General features: G+C 41.3%; 1 protein-coding gene across 7 annotated transcripts in view; it reads right to left on the bottom strand.

The window, feature by feature from the left end:
* CAPRIN2 (caprin family member 2) overlaps window positions 1–23,207 on the bottom strand; it is a 59,840-nt gene that overhangs the window by 23,141 nt on the left and 13,492 nt on the right. For 3 of the 7 annotated variants that reach the window (XM_050917991.1, XM_050918000.1, XM_050917996.1), the window contains exons 6-10: window positions 17,682–17,764; window positions 9,462–9,626; window positions 8,704–8,747; window positions 5,940–6,953; window positions 4,459–4,578 (exon numbers count right to left, since the gene is read on the bottom strand). In XM_050917991.1, the coding sequence (XP_050773948.1) occupies window positions 4,459–4,578; window positions 5,940–6,953; window positions 8,704–8,747; window positions 9,462–9,626; window positions 17,682–17,764 (1,426 nt within the window). The remainder of the gene's footprint in view (window positions 1–4,458; window positions 4,579–5,939; window positions 6,954–8,703; window positions 8,748–9,461; window positions 9,627–17,681; window positions 17,765–23,207) is intronic. The other 4 variants (XM_050918006.1, XM_050918010.1, XM_050918018.1 and 1 more) reach the window with 2 other exon arrangements.

The following is a 23,207-nucleotide window of genomic DNA, read 5'->3' as shown; positions in this document are numbered from 1 at the left end:
AGCCCTCTTGAGGTCCCTTCCAGTCCTAAGACTCTTGCATTCTAGGAGGCTGAGACTTCAAAGATGAAGCTACTAGTTTGCCTTCATGTTTTGGAGGACTATGAGTGAGGTTGCAAGAGGTTTTCTAAAAAGCTTCCCCCTCCCTCTTCCCCCATGTCAAAAAAGTTTGAAACTTTACTACAGATTGTTGCAGTACTACCATGCCAAATGAAATGGAGATTTACAGTAAATTGTTTGCAAAGTTTTTATAAATACTTTGTGAGCTACTTCAAGACAAGACTTCAATTTAAGTGGTCTAATAAAACAGTAGCTGAAAAGCTTTTGGCAGTTATAGTTAGCTTTTAAGTAGCGCCATGAATTTGGCATGTACAATATCAACCACCATTTTTGCACTGTTGCTTATACTTGTCAGGATATATTCTTATATTATGCTGCAATAATGGTTTCTTGATACTGAACGCCAATGGAGGAGATGAAGTTGATTTAAATCTAGTTTAAGTGTGTGTATGTATGTACACACTTCATTTCATATATAAAAAATAAAAAAATAAAACTAAAGTCAGTCCTCGCATGTTCCTTTTACAAAGTTATCTTTATTTTCAGATGTAGTCTGCCTGAGGAACAGCTTCCTCAAGAATATACCAGGCTTCTTCATCTTGGGTGTAAATGATATGGTGGTTAGCAAAGTTAAGTAAAATGTATATCAGGTCAAGTGACAAGACAGGCATTAAAAGATCCTACATGGTCATGTGGTTTGCACCTCATGAACTCAAGTGTGTATTCACAATTCTGATGCTACAGCCTATCACTTTTTGTAGTAATAAACTGAGCATAAGCAGTGCTCCAGAACACTACAGAAGTAGCTAGGATGATTCACTCCAGAAGGAAATTTGGTCCCCATATGATTGCAATTTGTCCAGTCTGCCAACGAAAAACTAAGTTTAAGTTGTGCCTACCAATTTTCACAGGCTCCTTTAGCTTACCAGGTGGGGCTGCTTCCCCAGACCACAAATGTTCACAGCTATCTTACTTGTGTTTCTTCTCTGAACACTACCAAACTAGTCACTAACATTTCGTTAGAAAAGTCTCAAGGTTATAACATGTGCATCGGAGTCTCCTAAGCACTAGAGAAAAGTACTTTGAATGCTGCAGCCCAACTATGTCTCCAATATGCTCAAGAGAGCTTAGACTAGCTATGTACTGCTATATAGCCCTAGAAAGAGGCCTCATGTACCTTCCCCTGAACATACATGAGTTATCTGACAGTTCAGACTTTAAGACCTACTACTCTTTGTGCCTAGCCTCACTTTAAAGTAATGTAGTAAAAGCCCGCAGTGTTTGAAGCAACAGCTTCCCCAGGATCTTTAACTCTCACTATTGCTCTCTAAATGGCCAGCAATACTAACTGGGAACTTTCCGGTTAATTTGTAGCTGAACTAAACACCAGATCCAAATCTAACAAGTGGCCTATTAATGAAAACTCAGGTCTTTATTACACTGAAGCTGTTTAATTCCCATTCTGAAAGCAATACCCTGTTCAATTTTCAGTCAAAATCTGATTAGGAAGCTGCAGGTACCTACAGGTTGCTTTTAGGTCCTCCGACAATCAAGAGGGCTATTAAACAGACCAGTTACAAAAGCAAATAGTGCAAAACAATAAATTCACTATTGGATCCAACAGCCAATTGATTAAAAGCATGTTCCTTCCCTGCCACACTCCAGCTATTCCTACTAAAATGCAAATACACAGAACCACCACAGAATGCTCATGGTGGCTGAATACTGATTTTCACCTTTAAAATCACTTGTTTAAATCCAACCTTGGTTGACAGCAACTGCCAGGGTATACCCCCTCAAATCTGAACTCAGATATCCATGTGGGAACCCGCATGAAAGACCCCTAAGCTTATCTTCTACCAGCTTAGGTTAAAACAGATATTGCTGCCACCACCAAGTGATTTTCACAAATATTCAGGGAAGGGTCACTTGGAATCCTTATCCCCCCCCCCCCCAAGCCTCTTCACTCCCTTTTCTGGGGAGGCTTTAGACTAAAGTACCAACCAATTGCCTTAGCAATGAGAGCACAAACCAACCCCTTGTCTAAGGACTTTGCAATCAAAGGATTCTTTAAGAAAAAAGGTAAATTTTATTAAAAACAAAAACATCTGAAAACTCAGGCTTCAGGGATTAAGCACCAAAAACAAACAATGATCTATGCCAGATCATACATAATTCATGGCACAAGGAACTGTACCATCCAGTATTCCAGTCTTGGCTTACAGACATAAAAGCTACCCTCACAGTGAAATAGTATATTAGATATTACCCATAACTGCATACATTTAAGAATATTTGAATGCATGATCATACAGCAGTTCTGCATACCAACTGGAGGATGATTTACATAGTAGGAAAGATAGCCTACTATGTTCACTGCTTGTCATTCCTCAGCATTTCAAACTAGAGGAGATGAGAACACCTACAGACTAGGATATTTTGAAGGTACCACACTACTAAGCATCTGACATGCTGCCTTTTCTAAACATGTTTTTAGATTTGTACAGGTGATGATGCAGTACATCAAGAGCAGTCAACAGGTAGAAGGAGATATGCCTATACATCCAACTGATGCTCTTGGTCAAAGTGTATGCTTGAGATTGATTCTAAACTATGTTTACTTCCTGATTTGGGATTAGACATGGCATCTGGCATTATGGGACTGACTAGTGGACTTACTATGTGTTCTTCAGCAAGCAGTAGTGAAAGCCATAACTGAAGCTGAAATAATTTCAACTGTAAGTCTGATTTTACCACCTGCTCCCAAATGTTGAATAAAAACTTGTTTTGACTTGAAGTTTCACATGTATTCTTAGTCAGAGGAGAGTACGATATTAAGACAGCCTATTTCAATTAAAACAAGGGTTTTAAGTTTGTTTTCCTTTTAAAAAACTGCTTCCTCAAGTCAGTTTTGCTTTCACTAGAGACCTCCAATTTTACAACTTAAGCACTTGGATCCAGAACACAATCCTAGTTTAGCCTTTGGTATACCTAAATTAAATTACTTATTTTTCAGTTAAAACTTTCAAACTTTGTGCATGCCTACACAAGTAATATTCATCCTCAGTATTTGTCCATTCAGCCTATACAATGTTCAGATTAAGGGCACGCCTTCACAACAGCTGAGAGCGCGCTTCCCAACATAGGTAAACAGATGTGCTAGCTTCACTCAGGCCAGCATGCTAGAAATAGGAGCAGCTGTGGTGACACAAGTGGCAGCCCACTACATATCCAGTGGTTCCAGTGTGACTGCACTCAGGCAGCTAGCCTAAATTCCTGCAGCCATATTGGTATTTTTAGCACACCAGATTGAGCAAAGCTAGCACATCTGCCAACCCACACTGCGAAGTACCCTTCCAGCCACTGTGTAGACATACAAGTGTCACCTGACTTATATTTAGGATAAGTTTACAAGTGCAGGTTAAACCAACACACCAAACCGAAAATCAATTTAAGAGTGTCCATACAAAGTTGCATCAATAATTGAAATGGTTTAAACACCAATACCTCTGAACCTGCACAGCTCTGTATGTTAACTAGGCCTAAGACTTTGTGCTTAAGTTCCACAGTCCCAACCTGGTAGTTCATGGACTTTATATCGGCCCCCCACCCCCATTTTATTTATGCATCTAGTCCTTAGAGCTTACAACTATATTTGATGAACCTACACAACTCCAGTGGCAAAGCATCCATATTCTGAAACAGAAAAGTGGGGGAATTAAATCAAACTTATTCCTTGTGTGTACAAGGGAATGACAAGATTCTTTCTATAATGTCTCTAGCATACAAAACCTGTACAAGCTACTTTTGTGTAGCGGCTTCTCTCGACTACCTGGAAGACCCTAGTTATAAGCAAGTGTTCTTCATTCTTGCCTTAGCAACTCAAAGATGATTCTCAAATGCTCTAAAAAGCTTGAATAAAACTTAATTTCTAAACATAGGCACACAAGCCATGCCTTTCTATTTTATCCTATTCATCCTCAGGTGTTGGTTAGAGATCAGCCTGTATACAGTGTTCACACTATGAGCCAGATAAATGCCAGATGTTATGTTCATCTCTTTACTTTATGGAATTGAGACCACTGTTTTAAGTGTATTAATTTTACAAGTGAAATGCTGTCAACTTAGAATCAGCATTTTATCTGTTAAATCACTGTTCTTTTGTAATGCAGTCTGACAGTAAGCTGCAAGTCTGCTGAAGTTCCAGTACATAAGGCTTAAGTGATGTGGCAGTTAACACCTCCCTCCTCCACAGGTCAAAATTTTGAAGAACTAGACATAAGTATGCTGCATTTAATGCAGTGCACCAAACACATTCAGCTGCTTTATAAAGACATCTCAGTTTTCGTAAACTCTAAATATTTGACTGTCATTTTAGTTTGATATGGCTGACTAGCACACCTGTACATTGCTTTGGAGACTCCTAGGTAGTTTAAAACTCTCTCCGACTGATTGGAGGGCCTCCTTTTTTCTTACTGCATCAAAGCCATGTCCACCACTTAATCCATCTGTTTTTCCATCCTATATAAAATAAGAGGCCCATCTCATTAGGAAGCATCTCAAACAAGGTTTAGAAACTAAACCAACACTAGACATTCCAATGAATCTTAAAGTGCTAAGAACATTTGAGTACTTTACAGTGGCTACATTGCTCTGAACTATTTTTAGTACAGTGTCAAGTTATGCACATAGCTATGAACACTAATGCCATTCTGTTTAAAAGAGATTTACCAGCTGGAAAAAGTCAGCCTTTCCCCTCCCATACTAGCAATACCAGTGGAAGCATGCAACTTTACAATATACCACAGTGAAAAGTGTTTATGAAGACCAACTTAAGTGTATAAGATTTGCTAAATAACCTTACTCCCATTCTTTATCACCCACTGTTTTACGTTACCCACACGTTTCACTTCAGATTCATGCTTCTGTCTGCGATCCCGTCTCTAGGTACAAGAATATCCACTTTTCAAAAAAAAACTGTGCATCTTACACTGATATTGTCCATTTAATCTAGTCATTTATTGAAACACAGCTTTAAAAAGAATGACGTAGACTTGGACAATACCTGTGCACAAGCCACTTCAGTTGCGCTTTGTTTTCCATCTATGGTCTTACTAAAATTTAGATCAAGCCTAAATATTACTTTGGAAGTATGCCTCCCCAGATAATGATCTATTCACTATATCAATTTCTCCATGCTGTTGAAGTTAGCTACTTCGTACGCAGTTGAGGAAGAGGAAGAAATGTAAAATTAAGCTGGAATGTTGTTGGATCCCTCAAAACCTTGCATTTTCTATATTACTAAACCAAACAACTTTGTTAGAGTCTCCAAAAAACATTCCAGAACAGTAGTTTAACATATTCATTCATCTGGAAACACATACTTAAGCATCAATTAAGTTGGTTAACTTCTAGATCAAGTAAAAATACCCAGATTTAAAGGTTATTTTGTTAAAAGCCTAAAAAAGAATTGACGTGCTATTTGTACATAGTACTTTACTAAGTATTTGATCCTTGTCTGAGTGAGTCATAGCTGATTTGTAGTATTAATGGAAGTGGACATTTACAGAGCTATCAGCTGCAGAAGAGCTAAATGAAGTCTATTCTGCCTTATGGAAAAATGTAATTTTAATTTGAGGCCTAACTGCAGTATTACTGGGGTTGATACAAAAAGCAAGGAGAGCATTTTGCTTTCCAGATACACCAATTTTTGTGATATATCAGTCAAAGTCTGACTTCACCCACTCAGGAGTGACATGGAAATCTGAGTCCAGAACTCCACAATGCAACTCTTACAAATCCCGACTACTGTACTGCTTTAGTCAGAAATACTCACATTATAATAAACTTAATGAGAGTTAATACTATCTATGCCAACTCACATCTTTGGGTTCCATATCAAACTTCTTTGGCCCAATCTGCTCCTTTGGCACAAGACTTGCAGCTCCCCAGGACTTGGGAGTATTCTGTAACTGCTGCGATGATACTGGCTGCTGCCTGTCAGATGTTTCCCAGGACTTCACAGGTTCCTGCTTCTTTTGTTCTGATTCCTGCCTAGTTTGGGTTACCCAAGGCTTCACGGGTTCCTGCTTCTTTTGTTCTGATTCCTCCCTAACACGCGTTTCCCAGGACTTCACAGGTTCCTGCTTCTTTTGTTCTGATTCTTCCCTAACACGCGTTTCCCAGGACTTCACAGGTTCCTGCTTCTTTTGTTCTGATTCCTCCCTAACACGCGTTTCCCAGGACTTCACAGGTTCCTGCTTCTTTTGTTCTGGTTCCTCCCTACTATGCATTCCCCAAGGCTTCACAGGTTCCTGCTTCTTTTGTTCTGGTTCCTCCCTAACACGGGTTACCCAAGGTCTTTGAGATTCTGGCTTTTGGTCTGGCTCTTCCTTAACTTTTGTTGCCCAAGGTCTTGGAGAGTCCTGCTTCCTTTGTTCCTGCTCTTCCCGAACTTTTGCAGCCCATAGTCTGGGAGATTCCTGCTTCCTCTGTTCCTGCTCTTCCCTAACTTTTGCTATCCAAGGTTTTGGGGAATCCTGTTCCTCCTTAACGTGCATTACCCAAGGCTTTGGAGTCTCCTGCTTTTTGTGTTCTTCCTCCCTGACACTAGTTTCCCATGGCTTCGAAGACTCCTGCTTCTGTCCCTCTTCTTCCTTAACACAAGCTTCCCAGAGCTTTGGAGATTCCGGCTTCTTCTGTTCCTGATGCCTACCACAAGATTCCCAAGGCTTTAGAGATTCCTGCTTCTTCTGTTCTTGTTCTTCTATATCAACAAGCATTTCCCAGGATTTTGGAGGTTCTTGCTTTCTGGTGTACTCAGCTTCCCAAGGTTTGCATTCTTCAGGCTTCTTGACAGAACATTCTGCTTCAGGCAAATAGCGCCTGTTGAGAAACTACACAAACCAAAGAAATTTAGTGGCTCAAGAAAACATTGGTACCAGAGTTTAGCTCAGTTTTTAAGTTAGAAAAAAGCTTTCTGTAGTTGAGTGACCTAATGAAAACAGACAGAACACAGGCAGCCAGTTGAAGAATTGTTTTGTTTCAATACAAAGAGACATGGTTTTATCCTATAATATTGTGGACACTGAAAAGTTCCTCTCCAACTGCTGGAAAGAGTAGCAGCACAATGAAATAGAATTGAACACTAAAACATCTAGAAACATGCCCAAATTGAGTAGCCATACAATCTTATTGCTCTTACCCTTGTCCTTCCTCATTCCATGGTTTCTCTATTTGTTATCCATGTCCATGCCATGTTTAAAATTCAATTGTAGTTTCTGCAGGGCATTGACCTCATCCTGTATAGCACCTAAAACACCCTGGTGTGAATACTATTTCTTCCATTAAAGAATAAGAAAATGAAGGATCTTGCTCTTTTGGCTTATTTGACCCCCTTGAAAGCTCATAATAAACTACCTCTTATTTACTGGAAGATCAGATCATAGCTAATGACCTGATCCTAGAGACAATATATTTGAATCACCAGAATGAGTCTTAGTGCATTCCTACTCAGATCCAGGAAGCTAGATAACTGGAAGTAGCTTGCAGAGGCTTATAGTAGCTATGCTATTGTAGGCCTACGAGCCAGTAAAAACTGGATGTTAAAAAGATGACTACTTACTGGCTGTGTTCTGTCCGCTTAACCAGTAACAGCACAGAATTATAGAAGTCTAGACTAGCTGGGCAGAGTCTAGAAGACTAAATTTTAGTTTTAGTATACTATCAAAAATCTGATTTATTTGTTATACTCCCTCTAAATGAACGTTTGGGAGGTTGGAAAACAAAGACATTGCATAAGCTTTGATATTACCAGTTGCTTGGTTACAAACTACCAAAAAGGTTCCCTTTTCAGGATTAAATATGAAAAAAGTTTGCTTGATGCTGCTGCTTATTGAAATGTATGAGTAGCCTAGTAGTTCTGAAGCAGATTTAAAGGACATTTGTGGTCTACAACCTGTTAGGCCAAGCTCTGTAGTAATTTTACTGTATCAATTAGCTATTAATATAGCCAAGCCGATATCTAGGGAGCCCTACTTTAGTTTGACAAAGCCAGAACACCATTCTTAACTCTGCCATAGTTTTAAATCTAGATAGCATAAAAGTTATGAGCCTAATTCTTAAGGCGCCTTTATTTGTAATTGTGTATTGTCTGATGCAGCAGCACTAGAGAATCCATCTTCTGGAAACAGGAATAAAGATATAAGTAGTTGAATCTACACAATCTGATGCTTTGGCTTTTCCACTGAATTTATAAAAACGCTCCAAAGGGTCAACGAATGTATTAAACCATTCCTGCTCAATCCTAACCCTTAGCAGACAGGGTTACATTCTACCCCCATATTCCTTGAATGTTAATGTTCTTTTGGATTAAGACTAAAAGTTACAGCTTTAAGTTTAGTTTTTCCTACTTTGGAAGCAGCACATCTAGACCATTGTTTGGTTTTCGGTTCTAAGATCTTGGCTAAAATTTTACTGGACAGCAGTTTTTGGTAAACTGCTTCTTACTAGTGTTTCACAACTTTTATAGAATAAATTTTAAGACTCCTATAATATCAGAATTAAGTTAGCACTCAAAGGCGTAGCTACTTAACACAATTAAATGTATTCTATCAAATAGACAGTTAAAATAATTCAGTATTTTACCTCTTGTGGCTGTATCTCGGACTGCAAAAGCTTCATAAGGGATTCTAGGAAAAGGGATAATATTAATTTGCTTCAGATTATTACAGAGATAAACATGAAACCTTTCAGTGTCCCAACAAAGTCCCTTAAATATTACTGATTTAACAATCAGTAAAGTTATCAATTGCTGGTCTGAATGATTTTCTAAAACATTTATATTTTAATGTTCTAAATGAAACTTAAGTCTTGTCAAACTTCGGTTTTGTAAAGATGTTAAATGTAACAAAAAAGTACAAGTTAAAAAGGAAAGATTCAGAAACACATTCCCTTGCAATATCTATAACCTAAGCACTGTAGTAGTGCACTCCAAAAGTGATGTTTACTACAACTGGCATTTCCCGCAGCTTCACCAGTGAGGTAGTCAAAAAGCATGCAGACAGCATACGTTAGATATGAAAAATAGATTAAACTGAATTTTTGATCCCAGGCAATACCACTATCAGTGAAACCATTTCTTTATTGGTGTTATAGGTGTTCAAACCAACATATACTGTTGCAAGTTTTGTATGGTATATTTCAGTTGCTGATATACCAACTGAATTTAGCTGTAGTGTTGTCCAAAAATAAAATAAAACAAACCCCACTCAGTTAAGCTCCTGCATGCTTGCAGTATTATTAAGTTTATAGAACTAAGCTATTCAACATATCTAGACACTCAATTTTTTGAGAAGCTTATCTTAACATAGATCAGGAATTACACTTGGAAACATATACTCAACCTGGCTCTTTGACAGACTCTCCTTTTGGCAACGGTCTTGTTCTCTCAGATTTTCTTATTACTTCCTCTTCCAATTCCTCTTTTATTTGCATGTTGCGAGGCACAGGAATATTTTCAAAATATCCAGAGTTTAAGAGTTTGGATAACAGTTCCTTCATGTGTTTATCTAAAGAGGTAAAAGAAAGTGTTGTGATAAGCAAGTCAGAGGTTAAAAAAAGTATTCACATCTTACAGTCTGAAGATGTGTCGTTGGAAGCTTCTTTATAATTAAACGGCAGCGTCTAAACCCAGTGGTCTCCAATCTTTATGCCTAAGATCACTTTTTGAATTTAAAACCAACCCAGGATTTACCCTATCCCTATCCCAAGGCCCTGTCCACTCCATTCCCCACTTCCTCTGTCTCTCCTCCACCCTCACTCACTTTCATTGGGCTGGGGCAGGCTCTGGGCTGGGGCTGAGGGGTTTGGAGTGTGAAGGCTCTTGGCTGAGACTAGGGCAGGGGGTTGGGGTGCAGGAGGGAAGGAAGAGTGCAAACTCTGAGGGAGTTTGGATGCAAGTGGGGGCTCTGGGCTGTGGTGCAGAAGGGAGTGCAAACTCCAGCCAGGAGGTGCTCACCACAGGTGGCTTCCAGGCAGCTGTGCAGCAGGGTAAGGAAGGCTTCCTGCCTGCTCTGACGCCATGCCACTCCCAGAAGTGGCTGGCATGTCTCTGCGGCCTCGGGGGGGGAGAGGCAGCTCTGCATGCTATTGCTGCCCCAGCCCTCCGCCCCCCCTCTCAGCACCTACTCCACAGCTTCCAGTGGCCAGGAATGATGACCCAACTGCCCCCATCCCTGCAGCTCCCAGCCAATGGGAGCTGTAGAGTCTGCACTTGGAGGACAGGGCAGCAGCAGTGCAGAGCCACCTGGTGCTACTGCTGTCCTCCCCCCCAGGGGCACAGACATGCCAGCCACTTCTGGGAGCAGCATGGGGTCAGGGCAGGCAGGGAGCCTGCCTGAACTGCTGTGTCACTGGACTTTTAGCAGAGATTGCAATTGACTGGCAGAAGCTCTAGGATTGGCCAGTTGATCGTGGTCTGCTGGTGGGTTAGACCAGTAGTTTAACCTAATCCCAAAGGCAAAAAGACTTCTTGCATAGTCTTTTAGACAAGTCATTACAAATTGCGCAAAAATACATTACTGAGTCACAGAAGTTACAACATGTAGGTAAAGGAGAAGATATTTTCAGATGGCATTCAGAATGCCATTTATTAGGATGTTTTAGACAGTGTAGCAGGTAAAGATCTTACTCTTACAACTACTAGACTTGCAGAGAAAAGTGAAGATGAGTACTAGACAAGAAAAAGGAATAGCACTGAGAAGAGCGCAGGTATATTAGGCTGAAGTTTTTAATGTTTGTCTGACTTCGATCATGAAGGAAAGCTCCAACAGAGGAAGATGCATAGTGTGTTGCTTTGAAGTCTCGACCCTCTCTACTCTAGTTTGTCAAATTGTGCCATCTGCTATCTTACATAAAAATCAAGAGACATGTATGAGAAAGTGTTTCAGAAGAGTTGGGAATTAAGGCAACAACATACACAGGCAACACTGTGGAAGTAGCAAGAGGCAGGTTGTTATAAGGAAAGCTCAGAGTTAATGACAATAGTAATGGACAGGAGGCAAGTAAGTTCCAAGGAGGAGCTGGAGATCATATATAGTCAAAAGAAGCACTCACACAAATGCTTCTCTGCCTAGGCATTTAGATGAAGCTAAGAAAGCTTCTTAGTCAAGCCTTCGGCCTTAGTGTGATGCTTCACAGGGATAAGCAAGGTTGTGAGGCACCTTGCTACCCCCTATTTATCGTGTGAGGAAGTCTAGTCTGTGTGAGCTGTGGATTTAGCTCCCTGACTCCACCAGCCTCTGGCAACACAAGCACTACCTTCCCAGGCCTCTGTAGACCTCATTCTCTGTGTACAAGGTAATAGGCACACCGGGCATTCCTCTGCATTGCCCAGCTCCTGTGCCACTGAATTCTCACAGAACTCAGATTCACTACTTCCAAAGAAATAGTTCAAACTCAGAATTACCCTTCCACTTAACATACCACACATTTATAGTGAAAAAAAGAATAAGTTTATCAAAGAACAGATTCAAATGACAGTAAATATTGAAAACACATGGTTACATATTCAACTACATAAGTGTCTAGAGCCTAAACTTAACTCAGAAGATATACCTACCTATTTCCTACAGGATAGCTTATCCATATAGTCCTTTTCCCATAATTTTCAGCCAGGTCAGTTGAGATCTGCTTTCATAAGATCAAGCCCACTGGCAGCTTGCCCTCAGACTGAAGGGTACCTGGGGATGAATCTGCACCCTAAATATACCAGACCAGGCCTTTTAATCTTCACTTGCAAAATAGGGTCCTCCCTACTCTCCCAACTGCTTACCTCTCTTCTGAAGTCTTCACAAACTCTTCATTGGCATTTGACTTGATACGCTAACAGATTTCTATTTTGAGACATAATACATAATGGCCCACCAAGGAGATGCGTCTCTCCCACACCTCTTGCCTGGAGAAGTTTGTCTAATACATGCCACCTTTAACTACAAGTCCTAGAGAATATAATTTTCAGTATAAAGAGATGTACAGAAGATATCTGAAGTTATCTTGCAATTATGACAACCAGCATAATTTGCTTTCAGCAGAGAGCTTATATAAACCCTTTTGGGCAATCCAGGGGATCTCTGAACCTCCATGTATACCTGTGCCCTCTGCTAGTTGCATCAAGATGTCCTTGGATAACAGTTAGATTTATCTATATAACAATACATTAGGTGAGGCTATGAGCCAAGGTAGTGACCAAGAACACAGAAGAGCCAAGTGTCAAGAACTGAACCTCAGGAGGGGGTCTTGGTGCACAGCAGTCAAACAACAACAAGTGATGAAATAAGTGAAACTGACAGGAGAGCCAGAGAAATCTGCATAAAGTAAATCCAAGAGGATTCTGTGCTCTAGTGTTGGCAAGAATGAGGAGGAGGAGCTGCCAGCTTCAACAATGTTAACTATGCAAAAGTTTGTTGGCAGATCAATATCCAGCTTGCACTTGGTCTAGGACTGTATGATTAAATGGACACAGCAACTTCAGGAAAAGAATAAGTGTGTGGAAAGTTATTAGGGTTTAAGTAATAAACAGAAGATCTTTCCTCACCTCTAACACAATAAGACTACAATGCAGAGGTAAAGGGTATGACCTTAAGAACCCTCAGTGCCCCCCAGGAGAGGGTTCACTAGCATGTAATGGCATCTCTTAACACATTCTTATGGTATTTGACAAAGAAGGTCATGTAACAACAAAAAATCATGCTGGTCATGATCATTGCGATATACATGGATGAAATGTGTAAGCCAGGCAGGGTTAATAAGGGTTTCCCAGGCAAAGGAATATTGACTTGCCCGTCTCAAGTCTTGAATATAAATGGAACAGAGTTAGCCAGAGACAATGGGAATTACATTTGCATACTGAGTCAACAGAAAATGCAAGTTAACCGAAGAATAACAAGAGCAGCAGACAACATGGCATCTGCACCCCAAAGAACAAACAGCAGGGGAGAGGAACTTTGTTTGGTGGTATACTTCAAAGGGATACATTTCAAAGGTTTACTGGACTATAAGAGGGGGGAAAGGCATTGTGATCATCCGTCACTGAGGGAGCATAACAAGCAATGCTTTTTGTATCTATGGTAGCGGAATCCTGGCTCTAAGGGCACGATGCTGAGGAGGTTTTCAGTGAGAAGCTGACAAAGACTGTAGCTTATGTTTTAGTCAACAGAAAGCATGTTATACTTATGTTATTTGTAAACATCCAGTCTGTTTCTATTATCCTCACTTGTTATCACTTCAATCCATTCTTTAATAAACTTATTGGTTTTATTGCAAGTTAATCTCAGCACAGAATATATTGAAGTGTGAATCCTCAGATGAGCTAATAGGCTAGTGTGCATACTGCAGATTTGGAAATGTGTGAGTGTGCAGTGATGGGCTGCATAATGCAGGTCACTCTTCAAGGGGGTGGGGGTTGGGAATGAAGTGCACCAAGTGTTACCAGCAAGGCCAAGTAAAGGCTGGCAGAGTCCCAAGAAGTTTGTCTGGCTAACAGACTGGAGTGTAAGGTAAGCAGTCACAAGCAGTTTAGCAACAAACCCCTCTCTCTGAGGTAGAGCAGGAACCAAGTGACATACAGTTCTGGACACCCCAAGCAAGCATCAAAGGGTGGGTTGTGGAATGGGCATATGTAACATCCCAAACAGTTAGAGGGTAAGTTTTTCTTCAACTCCATATGTCCATTCTGCTGTGACTCCAAGTGGTTTTTGATGGAGGTGGGGCCAGGAATCTCATCTGAAGAATTACTGTAGGACTACTTTCCCTACATTCATTTTGACTCTTGATGCAGTCGTAATTATGTAAATGTCTCGCAAAAGTACATACGGATGCCTGGGTTGCTACCCTCAAGTGTCAATAGGAACATTTCCCACAAATGCAGTAAATATTGCATGTGCTCAGTTCAATGCAATAAATATTTCAGGAGTGCTCAGATCCTTGGCAGTGCAAGACACGGAAATGTGGCTGGTAACCCATGAAAAAAGGTCTAACTCAGGATGATGTCTTATTCTCTCTACCAAGAACAAAACCCTTTCAGATTTCTTTTCAGCTCTGCTTCCTATTCAGATAAAAAGCCAGCTATACTGACTGAGATGGATGTCAGAGGAAAAAAGCTTTGGATACAAATGTGGAGTGAGACTTAAGCTGTCTCTTGCCCTTGTGGAGGCTCAGTAACCATAGCATGCAATTCCCCCACTCCTGATGTAATGGCTACTAAGGCAGCCACCTTATCCAAAATATGCAATTCAAACAAGATAAAGGCTCAAATAGAGGGCCTATAAAAGAGGTAAAAAACTAAACTCATGTCACATGACAGAGTTGGATCCAGATAGCCAATCCTCAGGAATCTGGTTGCCATGGGATCAGTGGAAACAGTCCTTCTAGCAATGCAAGGGTGAAATACAAAAATTGAAACCAAATACACTTTGACTGAACTGACTGCTGGACCAGGGGTTCTCAAACTGAGGATTGTGACCCCTAAAGGGGTTGCAAGGTTATTACTTGGGGGTTGCAAGCTGTCAGCCTCCACCCCAAAGCCCACTTTTCCTCCAGCATTTATAATACTAAATATTTTTTTAAAATGTGTTTTTAATTTACAATGGGGGTTGCACTCAGGCTTGCGGTGTGAAAGGGGTCACCAATACAAGAGTTTAAGAACCACTGTCCTAGACTTAGTCCAATATTTTCTGGATTGCAAACTGTAGGACACATTGTGGTGAGCTGCCCAGATGTAGACATTTCCACTTTCTAAAGCAAGTAGCTCTTGTGGAAGGTTTTTTACTATCAAGCAGAATATTCCAGACTGCTGCTGAACAGTATGCTCCTTCTGGGATTAGTCAGAGAAACCAGTCATGAAGTAAAGCGCTTGTGGGTTCAGATGCAACACCTGACCACGATTCTGGAAGATCAAGTCCCTGGCTAGCAGCAAAAGTAAGGGAGCTTTGATGGACTGCCTGCACAAACTCAAGTACCAGGGTTGTTCTTCCCAGGCTGGGGCTCTGAGGATCCCCCTGCCTCAATCTTGTTTGAGTTAATACCACTCTGGAAATAAGAGGTATTGGTGGGTAAGCATACAGAAGATCATCATTCCATGGAAACAGGCATCTGAGATGGAAGCCTGACTGATCTGTTCTGCAATAGAAATGGAGGCACTTTCCTGTTCTGCTGTTTCACAAACAGATCCACCATAGAAATTCCACCCCCATTCAAAAGAGACCTTAACATTCTTGGCTTGAGAGACCACTTGTGATCTAGACTGAACAATCTGCCTAGATGATCTGCCAGGCTACTCTGATTTTCTGAAATATGTGAAGCCTTGAGAATTATACAATTCCTTATGCAGAAATTCCACTGCTTAACTTGTGTCAAGAGGCAGTCTTTGACCTCTATCCCCCTACTCACTTACATAAAACAGCTGTGATGTCTGAGCACCTGTATGGCCTCGCCATGAATGTAGTAGTAACTGCTGACATTTGGAAAACTGCATGCAGTTCAGGAGGCCAGGTTACACAAATGTTCTTGAATCAACCAAATGTCCTGAGGTTGCAGCTCTCCCACATATGCTTCCCACCCCACAGCAGAAGCATTTGCTACTAAAGTCATAAAAGGGAGAGTTGGTGAGAACAGGCCCACCCTCTACAGTCTTGATTCATCCATCAACCCAGGACCACCACCACACTGGCTGGGATGCATACAAAAATGTTCAAGTGATAAACTCACTTTACTCACATCCGCATACATCAGAGATGGAACCTGGCATTTTTATCACATACATACAAGCAACCATATTCCCCCAAGAGCCTGAGGCTGTTCCGTACTGTGTAGCCTTCAAATAGCCACAAAAGGGTCCTAGATAGTAAAAAAACTGAGTTTGAGGCAGGTATACCCTGGCCAAAGTAGAATCTAGGACGGTCAATGAATTATTTCCCTGCTGGATTATCAAGTCTAAGCAGCTGAAGAGATGGAGGATTTGATGAATGTTGCTCTACTTGCTGACTGCAGTGGTCTCATTTGAACAAATCACCTGGGTATGCATATAATGGAATGTCCCAAATCCAGAGATAAGTGCCACTACCACCATGCACTACATCAGGGGTCAGCAACCTTTCAGAAGTAGTGTGCCAAGTCTTCATTTATTTTCAGTAAGTTAAGGTTTCACATGCCACTAATATTTTACATTTACAGAGGCCAGCAGCTGGGACCCCAGGCCGGCAGCAACGTACCACAGTAAATCAGCTCGCATGCCGCCTTTGCCTGACCCCTGCATTACATGAAAACCCTAAGTGCCAACAATCGCCTGAAGGGGAGTATGGTGAACTGGTAATGACCTTCTCCTACCATGAACTTTAGAAACCTTCTGTGACCCAGGTAGAGTGCCATATGGAAGTAGGCATCCTGTAAGTTAAGAGCAGCACTCCATTCTCCCAGATCTAGAGCAAGGATAACGGACAAGAAAATCCATATGGAACTTCAACTTTTTGCTGCATCTGTTTAGTATCTTAAGGTCTAGAATGGGCCTGACACCCCATCTGGATTTGAGAATTAAAAGATATTGGACTGAAAAATAAAAACAAACACGTCAAACTGGATGAAAAATGAGTACCACTATGTACAGTTATTTACTAATTATGTACAAATTTAAAGGCTCGACTGTACTTAATTACAGCAACAAGCTCTGACTGCCAACAGTAAGAAGAAACTGAACGAGAGCAGGGAGGCTTCATCCTTTATACTCTTGATTCCAGGCATGAAGAAAAGCAGGGGCCATACGTGGCCAATCAGATGGATACCGCTAGAGAAAATGCTCCAGCACCAGTCAGACTATGCAATCACTCAAAGAATTAGATTTTGCAGCCTTCAATGCATCCACAGATTGAGGAAATTTCAAGACCTCAGAGATGAAACAGCACTTTTGAAGGTGTTGATATCAGCTACAGCATGTGCTAATGTATTCTGACAAAAGGGAAAGGCTAAAATTTACTTTGATAAAATGTAAAAAGTTTCTCTCCTTATTGCTTATATCCCTATGATGCAAGTTTTCAGCAGTGGAACTTCACCAAGACTGTGGGGGCCAGTGGAAGTGCAATTACACCCAATCCAGAAGAGTTTGGGGTTAGGGTTCCAGAATTAACTCATTGGCACACTGATCACTCTCCTTTGCAATAAAATGCAAGTATTATCAGACTGAAGTGTTTAGTTCTGTCTGCTAGATTACTTCAGAAGTGATGCATGGCTACTATTGCATAATATTCTAAAATAAAGCCAACATGCATACAACCCACAGCTTTTAAACCATCAGTACTGAGAAAAATGTTCCTTTTCTCCAGCAGGAAGCATGCCACTCTGTTGTATGAACTGGCCCTACACTTAATATACAGATTAACTGATCATTACACATCTCAGTCCTTTAAGATGAAGCATTCCAGGGAAGTATGCACAGTACTCAGTATGAGACCTTCAAGTATGTTCATTTGTATAGCATCTTACAAAATGCTAAGTATGTTACATTATATGTTTACATAGGAATAAATGCAGAAATTAATGTCATCTATCTTCTCCCCAAATAGCCAAGAACTTACACGTTGTTCCAACCACAGCTTTCTCATTGCCTTCCAGAAGATCCCAAAAGTAGAGTGATGATTGCTCCATCTGGTCTTCAACACTTAAAGCCAAAAAGGAAAAGTTTAGACCAGAGAAATGTTTTAGCTATTCATTTTTCTGCTTATGATAATTTGTAGTCTCCAGCAGTTCTGTTTCTTCTCTTTAGGAACAAGCCATTCTTTTAATGCAATCACCATCAGTGCATTTTACTTTTAAAAGTGGTTCTATGCATGGTTTACCTAGGACAGCAGCCCCACTAACAGTATTCCTTATTTCAATAAGCTCTCTTCAGTTAGTACAATGTTACACAGTTGGACAATTCTAAACATCTGTTTCTTGTTTTAGAACCCTGGATATTGTTTTAGTTTAGCATTTTGCCACTAATGGTCAACAGTAGTTTGAAACCTCTATAATCTACTCGACAAGACTCAAGCCCAAACAATCGTCATTCAATATTTAGCCATTTGATCAGATGAGTATGTGTTCTGTGAATTCAAGATGTGGAACGCATAAAGCGTTTATGATAAGGAGTTGCTTTATCCAAAATATTGCTGCAGATTATTCTTATAAGGTACATCTTACAGACCCCTGGCCAGCCAAGTTTAGGTTTATATGAACAGTCACTGGAGGCAGGTTTGTAAAAAGATATTTTCTCCCTACCTCATAACTTCAAGGTCTCTAGCCCATACTTTGATAAGATTAATGCCTTCAAAAGGCTCACGCTACATTCTCAATATTAAGCACTAACCTAGCTGGTTTTAACCAATCAGTTGGTTTAGTCTGACATTAAAATACAAAAGTATATTAAATTTCTAAGTGTAGTCTGACAATTAGTTTTAATAGTAACTGTCTTGAAAAATTCTAGTCATTCTATACCCACCATCCCATTAAGGTAAACAAATTAGTATGAAAAGCCACAGAATAGGTTTAGTCTCTTGCTGAAAGAAGCCTATTTTAACTGTGAAAGTACTTAAAGAATTCAGTAGCCTAAACACAAACTGCACATTTTGATCAGCAAGATTTTTGGTGAACTTGCTATCTGAGTAAGCAGCATCAAGAGTAGCATCGCTTCCAGCTGTACAATACAATAAGGACTGGGCCTCTTACAAAACTGCATAGGTAGTATCATGCTAAGGTCAGCCAAATATGTAGCAGGACCATACTAATAGATGAACAAGGCATAATGTCAATATTGGTCAGCGCTCTAGACAGTGAATAAAGGAGGCCAGAAATAGCCTTGTGGCCTTCAAGTACACCAAGGTATGACATTTTAGTACTTGGATTAATGATTTTAATGCCAAAGCAGCAGCCACATTCTTAGGCTGCTGCTTGCATTTGCAGCTGATAACCAATGCTGATACCAAAGATCTACTGCCTCACTCCACGAATACAGAAGGGAACACCATTCCCTTCCTCAGGGAACATGTTTATGACACTTGTGCACTTCTTCCTGAAGAAAAGGGGCAGAAGTGCCACTCAGAACCACCACCTGGCCTGCTTGGTGAAAGTATATTACAGTGGGAAGTACTCCCAATATTAGCACTTCATCGTACTGTCAAACTGGAAAGACTGAAGGGCATGGTGTAGTAGGACCAGTTACAAGCAACTTGCACCACTGGGGATCAGAATGCAAGCACCTCTTCAGCAATTTGCCAACTTAACCTTTGAGCCCTGGGGGGGGGGAAGTCACTAACCTGTGGAGTAACTTGTTCTCCAAGGTGGGTTGCACATGTCCATTCCACTCTGGGTGTCTACACTCAATCAGAAATGTTTTCCAGCCATACCTGTTGTATGGCTCAAGCTCCCGCTGCTGCCACACATCACTGAGTGCAAGCATAAAGGGCAACCCTGGCCCTAGCTTCACCTCAGGTCTTTATTGGAACTCCAGTGTAGAGGGGTAGGCAGGTGCTTCATTTAAGGGACATGTGCACCACATCTTGAAGAACTGTTACGGAACAATTTAACAGCTAAAGTGATTGCACTTGTGCATTACACTATTGGTGACTCAAGCTGTAACACTGGCAGACCAGCCAAGTTGTGTATGACCCTAATTTAACATGCATTGCAATTGTATCAGGACAATTCATTTGTGAGTTTCAAAGAGATGAACTAGACCAGCAAGCATTAACCCATTCATTTGTGGTAACAAAAACCAAATGTATTTGTTTACCTATATCCTGTTAGAAGTTTCAACAATATAACTAACATTAATTGCCTAACATTATGTATGCAACTGTGTTCAGTTAACTTCAAGACCAAAGGATGAGACACTGCAGGAAATTATCTACATTGTCTTCAGCTTAACTATCTGTTATAATGGAGGACGGCTAATTGTCTTATGTAAACAAGTGTAACTAGTTAACTTGTATATGCATAGAAAATACAGGATTAGCTTCAAAGCAAAGGTCCACAAACTATCTGCATTGCCTATTCTTCCTTGGAGGAAATCCCTGCTGTGAAAATTTCTGAGAGGCATATTGTCAGCCTCCTTGAGAGTTATAAAAGACTCAGGCCTGACCCTTTCCTCTGTAGTCTGCTGAACTTTGAACAGGGGAAGTTTGAGCTGAAGGACTGATCTTCCAAATAGTTATCTGGAATACCCTGGAAAATGTACAGAGACTATCAGACTTTACATCTAAGCTGCTTTAGGATTCTGACCTTTTGGGATAACTTCGGAGAGACTTTTACAAGCCAGCAGATATAAATGTTATGATCCTAAGCTATCAACACTGGGAAAAAACCACTTGTAGGTATATGACTTCGTAACCATTCAATAACTTAATTAATAAATCTTTAGTTTAAGGATTAGCTGACAGTGTGATATCTGGGCAAGATCTGAGACTTATGTTGACCTGAGGCTAAATATCTGATCATTTGAGATTGGTAGAACTTTAAATATGGCGAATAGGTTTTCAGTAACCTCCCACTATAATAGACTTAGTTGTCTGGATGGGAGCCAAAGGCTGGAATGCCTGAATGGGATGGTGTTTGGCTTCTTGTTAACCAGTGTGGTATTACAGAAGCTCTTTTGTTACTGGCATGGTGAATCTAATTCTAGAATAAACCACCAGTTCGGGGTGCCCTATTTCTTGCAGTCTGCCCCAAGTGTGGTATTCTCAGCGTGGCCCATCCCAGACACCCAGTCACAAGCCATAAAAGCAGTGTAATCGGAGGCTACTTTAATAAAGACTGGAGAACCATTCATCCAATTCTGGCTTCATCTCTGGAGTCTGGAGCCACCACAAAAGGAGAGGTAAACATGTGGACCAAGGACCAAGATGCTGCTCTACAAGTGTCTGCAACCGAAACACATGCTAGAAAGGCCACTGAGACAGACTGCAACCTCATCTAGTGAGCTGTGACTGCTAAGTGGAGTGACAGCACATGCATATATAGGAGGCCATCCAGGAAAAAATTCTCTGGTAGAAACAGATTGCTGTCTTATTCTGTTTGTCACTGCTACAAATAGCTAAGGATTTACAGAAGTGCCTGGTTCGTTCTAGATAGAACGTTAGATGTTTCCTGATGCCCAAGGTATGCAAACACTCTTCTTTTGGTAGAATATGGGCAAAACAGTTTAAGAACGTGGAGTTTGGGTCTGGAGAGAGGGAGACTGATGGGCTGTTCGAGGTTGTCAATCAAAAATGACAGCTTTATACTTCCTGGGTGTCTTGAAGGGACTGAAGTGGAGCCAAAGCAGCATGACAGGAAGGCTGATGCTCAGGTCCTGTTGAGCAGATTGAGCAGAATACCAGTGCATCTGCTGAGGCTGATAGTGCTGTCTAATCGGGGCAGGTATGCCCAAGCCTAAGGACTTAAGGTGGCTTTAGAGTCCTTAAGCTCACAGAGCTTGTTGTCTATCTGGTTTGAAACTAGTGAAGGACCCTCAAACAGTAAGTCCTGGATAGTATTCTGGACTTCATAGGGAAGAACAGAAGACTGCAACCAGATCTGTGCTTGGCAACTGCAAAAGCCATGGTTCTAGCTAGTAAGTCTGCTGTATCCAGTTGCACCTGTAGTGATGTGTCTGTGACCAGTCTCTTCCCTGGGCAATGAGGGTAGAACTCTTGCCTCATTCCTCAGAGGCAGCCCTCAACTTCTCCATGGAGCCCCATAAATTAAAACCATCTCATCCCAGCAGAGCCTTCAAACCCCCATTTAAGAAATCTTTCTGCCAAATAAGTCCAGCCTTTTAGCATTTTTTTGATGTGGCAAGTGGTAGCTTCGTGCCTTGTCTCTTTCTCATTAGCAGCTATCATGACCAATGAGCCCAATCATGAGTAATTACAGGAGGTACTCAAAACCTTGGGAGAGTACAAAGTATTTTCTTTCAGCCCTTTTTGAGATGGGAGGCAGTGAGGATGGAGTCTTCCATAGTGTCTTTATAGCCTCTAGTACTGCCTCATTAACTGGCAGAGCCACCCATAGACAATAAAATGTCAACCATGTGATGCGAGAACTCCCTGACCTACACACTCAGGCCTGAAGACATTCAACAACTCCTGATAAATTTTTAAATCATCAGGAGGAAGAAGAGAAGTTACCCATGATGAAACAGCTTTATCTGGAGAAGATGAATAGGAAGCCATAGAGTCTCTTCTACCAGCTGTTGCTCTGGCTCTAGGACCTGTTCTTGATGCTCAGTATCAGGCCTAGTACCAGACTGAAGACTGAGCTACCCAGTGCAGAGACTCCACCTGTCTAGACAAAGGCACCAAGTACAGACAGTGGAGGGAAGATCTGGAAGCCGGGAGAACCCCAAAATGTTCCAAACTGGCCAGTGATATGAGACACTACTAGCCTGGCCACATTCCCACGGCAGTTCCCATTGATGCGTTGCCGTGGCAGGCTGGGAGAGAGGATCTGTGAGGAGACCAGCAGGTCCTGCTTTGGGCTTTGAGACATACCATCCCACCTCTGAGTGATGAGGAAGACTCCCCTTCCTCTGACTATGAGGGACTGACTCAGTTTGTGCCAGGGACTGGTGCTGAAAACCTGCTGACCGTAGGAGTGTCACCATCATTACAGGTTTCCCCTTGGACAGTACCAAAGGGCTGCCTATGCAGGAAGCAGGCTACTGCAGAACCAAAGGTTGAATTGCCCATGCTGAATGCAGTAATGTCACTGAAGGATCCAACTCATGTGATAATGGACACTAGCACTGACCAGCAGAGCAGATTCTTGGGCCCCAAACACCTCCAGAGTAGTCACTGAGATAGTCGTCTGCGATGTGGACGATGAAGTCTGTGCTTCTGGTATAGGGTTTGACAGTGCTCTTTGCAGCACTGGAGCCAACTTTTCTAAATTGATGGCTGAATACTTCAGCTTGGGTTTCTCGGGTGCACTCTACCCAACTCCTTTTCACCCTCTAAGTCTGTTAAGAGGGATGAGGACACTTCCCTGGCTGGGGCTTCTTTCTAAGTCTTTTCCTCAGTAGTGGCAAGGGAGATCAGTGCTGGGAGTCAGCTTAAGGCGGAGGCATGCTGCTCACTCAAGTTCCAGCA

Source organism: Gopherus flavomarginatus, chromosome 1 (assembly GCF_025201925.1).
Source record: "Gopherus flavomarginatus isolate rGopFla2 chromosome 1, rGopFla2.mat.asm, whole genome shotgun sequence".
NCBI lineage: Eukaryota > Metazoa > Chordata > Testudines > Testudinidae > Gopherus > Gopherus flavomarginatus.
Note: the sequence above shows the minus strand (reverse complement) of the source record. Positions and strands in the feature narration are given on the sequence as shown.